The 13,453-nt window shown below is 37.9% G+C and overlaps 1 protein-coding gene across 2 annotated transcripts in view; it reads right to left on the minus strand.

Moving 5' to 3' along the window:
* The window catches only part of mast3a (microtubule associated serine/threonine kinase 3a), a 66,588-nt gene that overhangs the window by 32,576 nt on the left and 20,559 nt on the right, over positions 1-13,453 (minus strand). For both annotated transcript variants that reach the window (XM_088348760.1, XM_088348759.1), the window contains 3 exons: positions 11,132-11,204; positions 4,811-4,831; positions 255-336 (listed from right to left, as the gene is read on the minus strand). In XM_088348760.1, the coding sequence (XP_088204886.1) occupies positions 255-336; positions 4,811-4,831; positions 11,132-11,204 (176 nt within the window). The remainder of the gene's footprint in view (positions 1-254; positions 337-4,810; positions 4,832-11,131; positions 11,205-13,453) is intronic.

The raw sequence follows: 13,453 nt of genomic DNA on the forward strand, positions 1-13,453 counted from the left end.
GGCCGCCAGCGCCGTTTGTCCTCTTGCCAAAAACACAAACGTGCAATGAATAAACGCTCTGGTCCCAGACTGCCTGGCTCAGCAAAACATACACTGTTCACAAGGCTGGGAGCAGGTGAGAGTTTCACACTTTCAACATCGATTTGCAGGGGTGAACGATTTGCTGGACTCTAAAAATTGCAGTTGACACAGTAAAGGTACTTTTCGCTTTGGAAGCAATATACAGACTTAAAGAGATTCAAACAAAAACTTACAGATACTGATGAGCTGGGTGCATTGGTGCAGTATCCAGAAGAGGGAACGGATGCCACGGACCATCTTCGGCCATCTCCTCTGCTGAAATACCAAAACAAAACAATAAAGCCCCATTGATTCTACGGTCACACGAGGGCTGGGCAATAAATAAAAAAAAATTAATGAATTTGCCATTTTTAAACAAAAATGTGTTAAATAGCGAAATTGAGACTTTAGAAACATTCTCCAGTTTCAATGAATTGTCCCTTGATAATCTAACACAGATGGTCAGTAGGGCCAAACAAACTACGTGCCTGCTTGATCCGTTTCCAGCTTCACTGGTAAAGGATCTGTTTGAGATCTTAGGACCATCAGTTTTAAATATTATTAATATATCGCTATCCTCGGGTATTGTTCCTGTAGCCTTCAAGTCTGCCGTCATTAAACCCACGCTTAAGCGACCTAACCTTGACCCAGAAAGCCTAGGTAATTATAGGCCAGTGTCAAATCTGCCATTTCTTGCGAAATTACTTGAAAAGGTCGTTGCACAGCAGCTAAATGACTACATGTCAGAAAATAACCTTTTTGAAACTGTCCAGTCAGCATTTAGAGCAAATCATTCTACTGAGACAGCCCTTGCAAAAGTAACCAATGATCTCCTTTTAACAATAGATTCTGGTGCCTCATCAATGTTACTGCTGCTGGATCTCAGCGCTGCTTTTGATACGGTCGACCACAACATATTATTGATTCGTCTAGAACGCATTGGTATCTCAGGAACTGTACTCTCGTGGTTTAGGTCCTACCTGTCAGACAGGATGCAATGTGTTAACTATGGCAATATGACCTCTAAACAATCTAATGTCCCTTGTGGTGTTCCTCAAGGCTCTGTACTTGGCCCCCTTCTTTTTAGTATTTATATGATCCCGCTTGGTGACATTATCCGCAAGTATAATATTAGTTTCCATTGCTATGCAGATGACACTCAACTGTATGTGCCACTGGAAAAAACTGGACATTTAAGTTTTAGAAATCTGGAGGATTGCCTTACTGAGATTCAAAGATGGATGTCAAATAATTTTTTACGCCTTAACCCAGAAAAAACTGAAATGTTGATTATTGGTCCAGCTCACTGTCGTCATTTGTTTTCAAACATTACCCTGAACCTAGACAAATGTAATATCACCCATAGTGACTCGGTCAAAAATCTAGGTGTTATATTTGATCCTAATCTGTCGTTTCAGTTACATGTGAAAAATATTACTAGAATAGCTTTCTACCACCTCCGTAATATTGCGAAGATTCGTTCAATGCTGTCCCAATCAGATGCAGAGATTTTAATTCATGCGTTTATTACTTCTCGGCTTGATTACTGTAATGTATTGCTTTCTGGTCTCCCGATGTCTAGCATTAAAAGTTTGCAGCTGGTTCAGAATGCGGCAGCTAGACTTTTGACTAAGACTAAAAAGTTTGAGCATATTACACCTGTATTGGCCAACTTGCACTGGCTCCCAGTCCACTTAAGATGTGACTTTAAGGTTCTCTTATTAACATATAAATGTTTGCATGGGCTTGCACCCTCTTATCTCTCTGATTTGATTTCCCCCTATGTTCCTGCACGGAGTCTGCGCTCGGAAAATGCCGGTCTACTTGTGATTCCGAGAGCCAAGAAGTCTGCGGGCTCGAGAGCGTTCTCCATCCGGGCCCCGGTGTTGTGGAATGCCCTGCCTCTGGAGATAAGATCTGCAACCTCAACGGAAGTTTTTAAATTGAGGCTTAAGACACACTTCTATTCCAAAGCATATGATTGATGCCCACCTCGTATTCTGTTTTGTCCTGTCTTTTTCTGAGGCCTGCCTGGCTGATACGAAGGAGAAGGATGATTTGGGATGGGTCAGCGGACCGGGGTCTGACCTGCAGCATGTCAACCCCTGCATTTACCAGCTGGCGTCGTCGTTGATGTCATGCTCTTTCCGGACATTTTCAACATCTTACCTAGTGTTTACTATTCTGTGTACAGTAATGCTAATTGTAATTCACCCTGTTCAATCCTGGAAGGGGGATTACCACATGTGAGGTCCTTTCTCAAGGTTTCTCTTTTCTCCTCACACTGAGGTTTTTGAGTTTTTCCTTGCCCGCATGCTGGTTTGCTAGTTTAAGATCAGGTAATTGTGTAATTTTGTAACTGTAATCCTGTGCAGTCCTTTGAGACATTTTTGTGATTAAGGGCTATATAAATAAATTTGACTTGACTTGACTTGACTTGACTTGGGATTTAAGAGTTACTGAACTGGTTCTGATTATTACATAATAGTTATAAACAGAATTATAAATTTTGTATAGAAAATATTAAGGCTGCACGATAGTTATTAAGCTGATAGTTATAAATCTGATAACGACAAAATAAGGGGTCAACGATATCGGAAAAAACCCCCGACAATTGGTCACTTCAAGCCACGCAATATTATTCAATCATCCAACACTACTTGTTAGAAATATTGCAACAATTTATGTTTGTCACGGTTGCCATGGCGCCCAATTGGCCCCCTGGGTCGCGCCAGCTGGAGCTTGTTGACAGATTGGCTCCCTGTCAGTATTTAAACTCTGTCCAGTCAGTCCCCTTTTGTCGGCCCGTCTGCGAATCTCTGTTTTTACACGGCAAGCCTTTTTTCGCCTGTCCTGTGCTTTTGCTCTTGTTTTTCTTCCGCTCCGATCCGTTTGATCTCGACCACGTCTGCTCTGTCGTCCCGAATTACGACCTGTTTTGATCTCGACCACATCTACTCTCCTGGTTTTTGACTGTTTTTCCGTTCCCGACACCGCTATCACTTGCCACGGAAGTCCCACTTCCGCGTCTGAGCAACCTACTTCCCGCGACCAGCGATCTCCGGATCGTGTGTGCGCTCCTTTCCTTTCTCCCCAGTAAAACTGTGAGTAACGTTACGCGTATGGGTCCTGTTTTCTGTTCTGGTCCTGAAAATATTCCAAATTAGACATTTTTTTATTTTCAAAGGGAAAAAGTAGCATAACTTAGTCGTGTTTCCTATCTACCTCTTTGTATTAGCCATAATCAGTTGCACACCTCAGTATGTGTCTAGGCTGTTATGATTGTACAGCCTTCAAAACTTTATCGAGTACAGTGAGTTTTTTAAAGTTTTTTTCTTTTTTTGTCGCGCTCCTGTGTGAGATTGTGCGTGAATGCCGATTTAATTAGGATTGACAGGCTATTTGTTCAAGATTGCGAACTGCCAAGCAAGTCTGCAAACGCGTGTCCTAATGGTAACACATAGTACCTTTCTGTACTAGACATACAAAGTGTACTGTACATATTTTGTACTCGTTTAGCAAATCATCGCGGCCACAAATTTCCTTCAAACGAGCCACTACAAGAGACATTTGCAGCCATAATTAGCCAAAATTTACATTTCTCTGATCACGTCAGCACTTATATATTTATTCATATTTATTATCGCGACTAATGTTTAAAATTTTAATAATGTCACTTGATAAGAATGATTGGTACGTTTTTCTTAGCCAACGCAAGTGTGCCATTCATTATTGGAGCACTTACACTTTCTCTAATATTTTTATGCAGAGCTGCCAAATATTGCAAATCATATTTCAGAATGGATAAAGAGAATTTTCTTACTTATTTTATTAAAGTGGTTCTCACACAATGTTATCACTACAAAAGAAAACTGCTGATTGTCTCGGTTGCCATGGCGCCCAATAGACTCGGTCCTGTCAGTCCGATTTTGTCGGTCCGTCTGCGAATCTCTGCAAGTCCTTTTTCGCCTGTTTTTTGCTCCTAATTGTCTCCCGTTACGATCTGTTTTGATCTAGACCACGTCTGCTCTCCCGTCCCGAATTACGACCTGTCGTGATCTTGACCACATCTGTTCTCCCGTCCCGAATGACGATCCGTTTTTTTCTCGACCATGTCTACTCTCCTCTCCTGGCTTTCGACTTGTTTCCTGATCCTGATCCCGCTTTTGCTCTTCTATCCCAGCTACTGACCCGTTTTTTTTCGTTCCAGACACCGCCATCGCTCGCCACGGAAGTCCCACTTCCGCGTTCAGAGCGACCTGCTCCCCGCGAACAGCGATCACCGGATCGTGTGTGCAATCCTTTCCCTTCTTCCCAATAAAACTCAGAGAAATGTTACGCGAGTGGGTCCTGTTTCCGTCCTGTATCTTAGTCGTGACACTGATGAATTCATAGAAATGGCACATTTTGTAATTTACTATAAACTGATGTACTATAGAAGATTATTAGTTTTTGGTAGCTCTGTATATGCCTGTGTAAGGTGCTCATAATTCCATATTGTTATTATCGTTATCACTCAGTTAATTCACTGGTTATTGGAATCGGTATCATTCTACAGAATCAGGATTTTACTGGCTATCCGTAGAAAATATGAAAACAACTGAGAAACACGCGTGACATGTTCTGTAAACTAAGGGACCCCGTTGAGCTGTAATTTGTCGTAATAATAGAAAAGACAATTTGAACATTGCACTCTACTTATTATTATTCGAGTTCAGTTTTTACGGGATAGAAATTCTCAGTTTCTTACCTCTCAGTACGAGCGAGATGGCTTCACGGAGGCGGGGCGAGAAGGCACAAAGGGAACCGGGAGATGTGGAGAGGCAGATAGTGAAAGACAAGAAAGAAAATAAACACTGCTTAATGAGAATGACAGAACAAGTCCGTCCGTCACACTTGAGTGTCCCTGTCCCACTTTCTCACTGAAAACCTGCCAGACTTTTCTGTATTACAGTGCAGCCATGACATCAACTTTCCACACAAAGATCAAACCCACTCACAAAACCATCAAAACTATTGAGTGCCAAGTAACACACTCATGATGCTTCCTTCCTAGTTCGTACAACATTGTTCTCTGAGGACATGACCCACTTTCTTTTACTGATTCGATTCATGATGACACAAATGGTCGAAGCCTTCTTCTAAGGACAAGCTTGAAGGGACATTTTACTAAATATGTGGTGACAACAGGAACTGTTAGTCAGAGTTCCTGCACTTATTTCACGGCCAAATTCAAACACTTTTCAAGCGCTTTCAAAGACAATTTTTAAACTTTTCCAGTACCTTCAAAGGAAGAAATCCAGCACCGATCAAAAGAACGTTTTTGGTTGGCTTTGATGAGTAAAATAAAGTCGCTATCTTGCTGCTAGCACATACTTTGTGCTATTCCCATCTATGACCTACGATCTTTTTGTGTCAATTGGCAGCTATAAACTGACATAAATTCTGCCATTTTGTCTCAACTATGCACGCGCAGCTTGGCTATGTCACACTTGTTTACTAACACAAAAAGGGCTTTATAGGTTGGGTAATAATTTACTTAATAGTAATAATAATAATAATAATAATAAGTCTGAAAAATAGTCTGTGTAACATAGTCTGTGTAATAACCTGTGAAGCCCTTTGAGACTCTTTGTGATAAGGGCTATACAAATAAAAATGACTTGACTTGACTTGACTTCAATACAGAAAACAAACAAAGAAAGAATGTACTGTGTGTATAAAAAGCAAAAAATGTACAAAATTTGGACTAATTTTGATGATATGAATTGGTCTGAAGCAGAGTTCATTCAAGATTTCAATCTTAGAGACTGCTGATCTTTTGTTTTTTGTTTTACTTATTCTAATTGATAATTTTTGCGAGTTTTTTCAGAAGATCTATGTCTGTATTGGTTAAAATAGATTTTTTTTTGTTTATTTTATCATGTATTTATAGCTCTAAAGAGCTAATAATATTAATTTATATTTGATCAGTTTGCATTTTCACAGATTTGTGTTGTTCGACTAAATCTGTTCAGTGTGTAAAAATTTAAAATTGTTTTGTATAAGATTTTTTTGTAGATCTGTGTATATTTCAACTTGCATTTTAATGTGTTTTTTAGGGATCCCCTGCAAAACATGTGAAACGCTTAATTACTAAATAATATGGTGCATACAGTTATTATTATTGATAATATATTAACAAAAAAATCTGAGGAGCCGTTTGAAGAAAAAAACCCGGCTCTTTTTAGTGAGCTGAGCTGAAAGAGCCACTTCAGGAAAAAAAAACGTTCCTTTGGATGTGACATTATAGGGCAGTAACGCTTCACAGGACAATTCAACAATGAGGACTGGAGCCACCATTACGCACTATTTTTGGTTTTCTCCATTACAAAGTGTGGTCTATAGAGCCAGACTGCCAGGAAACATGGCAATGGAAATTATTTCAAACATTTTCAAGAATTTCATCCAAAATTCAAGCAGTTTCTTGACCTTGAGAACACAACAAAGCATGGCATTTAGGAACAATTTCCACAATGAAGTAAGAAACAAATTGTCAAAAACAAAAATAAATGATCTGAAACAAAAAACAATAAAAAAAAAAACTACAGAAAGCAGGAGGGAACTGCAAAATGTGATGTTATCGATGGTGGAAACCAAATAATCGAAAATGAAAATGATCCCACACTGGGTACTGTCCAAAATGTTCTGGTGGGTGGAGGCGCGCCAGATCCTACCAAGGAACTATGCTGTGAGACCGTGACCTGAGGATTAAGTGTTTTACTACTAGCTTCACGTGTGCAGCATATGCCTTATTGCAGCATTCTGGACTATAACGCTACTGTTGTTCAGCTCATGTTATATTGCTACCTTGTGGCTATCTTTTTGAAGCTGAGAGCTACTTTTTTGTTACTGAGAAGAACAAAGGGATATTTGTTTTCTATGCATTTCTGAGACACGTTTCCCACAGGAAAATATGAAAACGTGAGGAAATAATCACAGTTTGCCATTGTAGCGCAATTTATGAATACAAAACTCATCTCCTGCATCTAACGCATGGATGAATGTTTTTGAAGCGGAGGGCCATTTCTTTCTTACTAATTAGCAAGAAAGGGTACCACTTTAGGATCCTTTTTTTAAATGGATTTTTTTAAACAACTTATCATCAAATCTAACCCCGACCCAAAAAAAAAAACCAGCCTGGAAAGGGATGGGCGCAGCCAAGCTGTAGTTGCCCAAGACACACCACAAGAACTGGTGCCCCTACAACCCAGGGGGTAAAGGGATCTGTGAATTGTGCTATTACCAGGTTGTAATGATTGGAAGCAGGATTAGAATTATTTACATATTTAAAACAATCTGATTTCAAAAAGAGTTTCGGAAGAATTGATTGTGTACTTGAAGAATGCTCATGTATACCATTTCCCATTCCAGTTAGATATCAAATTTCCGAGAAAATCACAATGACCCATCACTGTTGAACTATTTGTGGAATCGGTCCGCAGGATACTTAAGTGTTGTTTTGTACTTGGCTAATGTATCTTAGCATGGAACGCTAACCAGTTTGACAACTTGACAGCGTGTTAAAAAGCCAAATCTTCTTATACCGTCAGGTATAGATAATAGAAAAGTATATTTTTATTTTGTTCTTCAAACAGTCCATTAGATATAACTCAAACAAATACTATAATAATATTGAAACTTCATATGCCAATCTTGAATTCGGAAAAACGTAGTACTATGTCCAAAATAAGATGGTGTGAAATGATTTTTTTTTTCCATTGGAACATATTTTTTAATTTACTTTGGTAATCATTTGGAATAAGTAATTCACTCTTGCTTTGTAATTCATATATATATTTAAAGATGGGTTTCTTTGAGATGTTTACAATGAAACATTTTCTCTACTAGGAGTGTGTTAACAATGCCCAACTGAGTTCAAAAAGCCTTTACAAATTTATGTTCACCACGCTTATCTGCTATTGTCTCACTTTCATCATTAGGCTATAAGAAAAGAGGCGCGGGGGCAGGAGAGTGATTTCATGCTCGTGCTTGAGGTTTTCTTTTATTTAAGGATGAAAATGGTGAAAGTAAGAAACGGAATTTTCAAATACAGTCAAAATGCCAACACAAACCCCCAAAAACAAAAAGAAGAGTTTAGTTGAGCCCATATAAGAGAAACACGTATGTGCATGCGCCATACAAGCAGCTAGACGGAGGCAGCAATGATGATTTCAGCCAGAAAATGGCGTCAGCAAGTAGAATATTTTCTTACGGTCACTACCTCTTATTTTTCCAAATCGTAATTTTTCGTAATCAAAAACTTTTTTAAATTTGTCCTATTTTCTTTAGTTTACTTTTTTAAGTTTCCAACTTTCACCCGGTTATTAAGTGGGTCTGTGGTATCAATTGAGCAAGGGCGGGAGAATACCCCTAGGGCAGCCACAATATTTCTAGTTAGGATTATTTTAATCATAATAAAATATAATATTAAAAATAATACATTTTTACTGTTAAACTTTGGCCTTCATTGGTATGAAGATCTTTCTAGAATTATTTGGAAATAATAATAATATATACAGTAAACCCTCGCTATAATACAGTTGACTTTTCACGGTGCATTGTGATCTGCATTCTGATTGGCTAAGAAGTCTCTCCTTCGGTTCACGTTGATAATTAAATTTTACATTTGGGGGGGAAAAATGTCCACACGTACTTTTATTTGTTTAACAAATGCTTGGGCCTATAAAAAGGCTTTTTTGTTTGGTTTCAGGTGTAAAAGAGTATTTAATTGTATAATATTTGTTTCTACTTCACAGGTTTCACCTATGACAGATCCTTTTAGGAACGTAAAACCCACGGTAAACGAGGGTTTACTGTATAACTAACGATAAATCAAATTAATATCATCATGAAATGTCCTCAGTGATAACAGCGAATCGCTGTTGTCAACTGCTCTGCACACTTGAACCTTCATGATGGCATCCTGTGAATTCATAATGTCGATGAGTCATACAGACTGGTTAAGTAGCATAATCCATTCGCGGGCATGTGCTGAACCCCAGTGTAACACCTAGTGTGCTCATAATTAGAAGCCAGACCCCAAATGCATACCATTAAAGGAGATTTGCACTGCGGCTCTGACAACCCTAATAGATAGCAAGACGCTACACGCATTATATACATAGTTTTTGTGTCTACCCTGAGCTTTTAGAAGGGGCCAGACTGAAGAGTGTCCCAAAATATGTCTTCTGCATTTGAGAGCAAAGTTTTAAGAAGACAAAATCTGCAATTTCACCCATAATTACAGCAGCGCCGGCTTGCGGCTATACTCAGGACCCGTGACCAGCCCCAGGCTTTTCAGCTTTCTCTGTGGGTTTCTTTTTTCCATTACCAAGACATAATGGATAGGTCAGGGCACGCCATTATTACCCTGTTAAGTTTTCTTAGTATAAAAAAAACAGGTGGTGTTTTTGTCAAAGCATGCCTGAAAGGAAAAAAATAACAGTGGTGTCTGTATGATAGATTTCCATAGTCCTGACTCCTGCCATTAATTTTCTGGTACAGACACCAGAAGGAAATTGCAACAAGCCTACATTTAGATAGTCTTCAGTCAGTAATTTGGACTTATGTAGGTAGGTAATTATTAGGGATGCACATGACAATTTGGGGCTGTAACCAAAAACTGAAAATGGGAAACGCTTGGCCGAAAACCGGAATAAAACACTGACAAATTAGTAAAATAAATAAATTATTCTTATTTTGTACAGAATTGCTAAAAAGGTCAATTAAACTCTCATTTGACAATAAAAAATGTATTTGAGTGCTTAAAAAGTGATAAAGAAGTTAAATTGTCAAGGGACCTAAAATGCAAATAACACAAAGAAGTCAATGGTATTTTGGATGAAGTGGCTGTTTATACTAACAAACAGGGTTGGTAGGGTTACTTTAACGTGATTACTTTCAATTACTTTTGGATTACTCCAATACCAAATATGCTAATAAAAGACAAAAGAAACTAAATATGAATAAAATTACTAAATTTTGTGCAGGCTTGGGGAGTAACGGAACACATGGAACGGCAAAAATGATGTTGGATTTATTTTCATTTTGTTTCTGTTGCATTTTATGTTAGTTTTGCCGGAGATCAGAGATCAAAGCCAGGAGAGAAAGCTTACCACGTGTTGTGAGTCATAATTTTATTCATATTTAGTTTCTTTTGTCTTTTATTAGCATATTTGGTATTGGAGTAATCCAAAAGTAATTGAAAGTAATCAAGTTAAAGTAACCCTACCCAACCCTGCTCACAAATAAATAGTGTGTAGCAATCTCACTCTCCCTTTTTCAAGTACATATATTTGGGGCATTTTAATTTGTAAATGACAGCAGAGTAAATAGTGACAAGAAAATGGGAGTAACAGGGGAATTGAGGCTGTGGGTTGGCACGATTTGGTGCAACAAACGAATCACATTCTCATATCTGCGAAATTAAAATTATAATAATAATAAATTAAACTCTCCCCGGACATAGCTCAGCAAAAGCCAATGGACTTTTGTGGATGGACAGACTAAATGTCACTTACAAAATACGTGTTAACGAATTAAAATGGCTCTTCTGTAGTGTTAACTCGGTATTGTTACAATCCAAACATTAGCTAAGGTTTGGCTAGTGGCGAACAAAAATAAGGAAGTAAAAGGACACACTAATGTTTGAGAAAATGTCTTAGTGGGACCTTCCGTTTTGACAGCATGTCCTTCATAAGTGTGAACAAATTGAAAAACAAGCATCCAAGTTGTACATAAACTCCCCCAAAGTGAGATCCAGCTTCACATGGCTCGCTTCACTTAAGACTTGATCACATCGTTTTGTTAGCAACCTTTTGTCACTTTTATTTTTTCTTTTGGTCAAAACCGAAAATGCACTTTGGGTCATATTTGTTGAAAATATCTTCAGTGTCGAAAATTCGGTGCACTGCCTAGTAATCATGCTTATGCTAATAATCATCTGAACATACGTCAGTAATTAGGAGATAAGGAGTGCATGCTTACATGTGATGATATTCAAGTTTGTGTTTTAGAAATTGTCTCTTACCTGCGTGCAAACTGGAAGTTGGCAGAGTTGCTGGCAGATACATTTCGGGGGCTTTCTGAAGGACTGCTGCCAGCTTTAAAAAAAAAAATAAACAATAGTAAATTATATTTAACACATAACTGAAAAATCATTTTCATGGGAAACAATATGAATATTCAAAAGGATAAAAACATGTCAGAGACAGAAGGTATTTTTGACATCGTGTCTGATTATTGGACATCGTGACTATGGTCGAAGACCAAAAATATCACTTTTGCTATCTTGGCATAAGGATTTCTTTTATTCCCTTAATATAACTAAATCAAATCACGTTACCAACCACTGAAATGAAATAAATAAAATAACTCTAGAGGGGAAATACTTACAATCTTGTGACAATCCACATCAAAACAAGCAATGCAACAGTGGTGTACATTTTTTACCCCCTTATTTTATGGTCACACTTAATGGTTTCCCATCATCAATCATATTTTTGAGGTAATTATAAAAAATACACGACTGTACATTTTTTTAAATGAAGGATTCAAGTGTGAAAAAATCTTGTAACTGGTTTAACCACTCTAACCAGTAACTGAAATGACGTTTTCTTCAACTCAGTGGATATATTTTGGTACACTCTTCGTTGCAGAGTTGCTTTAATTCAATTTAGCAAAACCTGAACGTTCCCAGAACACGTTGTGGTCACAAATAGACAAACAAACATTGTCTTTGAGAATCCTAAAAAAGGCAGACATCATCGCATCCATGTCATAAAGTAACAAAGAAGCTCAGATAATCAAACCACCATGTTCAAATTGTTATCATGTTTGAATTAAATTCAGTGCTTTGATGATACACAGCCGCCAAGAAAAATGTTTTTGCAATGCATAGAAGATTCGTCCGAAGGTTTTAGTTAATCACTAGAACTGTCGTACAAAAGATAGGCTTGATCTTATTGGTCTGCATTTGTTCTTTCCTTGGACCACTGCCATTTTTGGTCCAGCCATGAACACTAAACTTGACTGAGTCAAGAAGACCAGAAGTTCCTTCTACATTGTCCAGTGTTCTTTTGTGACCTCCTGGATGAGTCACTGCTGTGCTGTTGAGTTGCCTTCTTTACGCTGACTATTCTTGGGAAAGTTCACCGCTATTCAGTAGCATCCTGTTGTGTTGGTAATGGCTCATTACGATGATTCAAATCCTTTTGAAACCATTTCCTGAAATACTCAAGTACAGAAACCTCTAGGTTACTACAGTGACCCGAACTGTTTTCACCTGTTATTTATTGTTATCACGTTACTATGAGGAATACGTTTTTTGGGCCTCTCGTTATGGCATTTTACCCACCATACAACATCAACAAGAGATTTTTTTCGGTCCCCACCCCCCATAAAAAAATATTCAATCTTGTTGATGTTTGTGCGTATGACTGTGCAAATTACGTGATTTATAGTCTCCAAGATGCCTGTCAGCTATTATTTGATGTCCTATAAAACGATGATCTGCTATTACTTTGTGTCACGCCATCATTAAAATGCCAGTATGTTTTTCACGGAACAACCTCCCACAATGCCTTTTCCTTTGTTCATTCAGTTCAGAATCTCCTATGCTTGTAAAGATTTTACAAGTTAGTGCAATACAATACTGTATTTTTGTACTGCATTTATTAGCTATGGGTCCAGACGCCCAAGACTTTCAGTGATTCCATAACATGATAATCACAATCTTTGTTTTCATGATTATCAAGAAATACAAAGAAGGCACATGCGTTGTTAACATTTCTAAGGAAAACGGCTGTAACCAAGTGACGATCGAGACAATTATTAAGAATAAGGGGGAAATTAAAGCAACAACGTCTTCTAACAGCATGACAAGGCTTGCAAGTTTTAATATTAGTCTGCCATGTTCTCCCCTACGCATTCACCCAGCAACTCTACTGTATCAGCTCAAGTCATATCACGTAAGAGGTACATAAAATGCCATTAGTCCTTTGCTGGTATGTTTATTTATATTGTTATTTAATTATATACATATATATTACACATACATACTTCCTATATACTTTTATGTTATTAATGTTTGATATCTATATAAAACTTGTTGAATGTTTTTACCCGGGCTCCTAGGGTTTAAGAATGCATCCCAGGGTTCTACTACTCGAGAACAATTGAAGAGTTTCCCATTTATGTATGAGGAGTTATGATCGTAACACGTTTGAGGAGTGACTTACATAACTTTTCAAATAAAAGTACCAGTAATAATAGTACAAAAAAAACTGTTCAGACCCCGGTAGCACAAAAAAATCAAATTGCTAGACACGCTGCAGTGTTAGCATCCATAAGT

Source organism: Urocampus carinirostris, chromosome 1 (genome assembly GCF_059441175.1).
Source record: "Urocampus carinirostris isolate Australia breed hairy pipefish chromosome 1, RoL_Ucar_1.0, whole genome shotgun sequence".
Lineage (NCBI taxonomy): Eukaryota > Metazoa > Chordata > Actinopteri > Syngnathiformes > Syngnathidae > Urocampus > Urocampus carinirostris.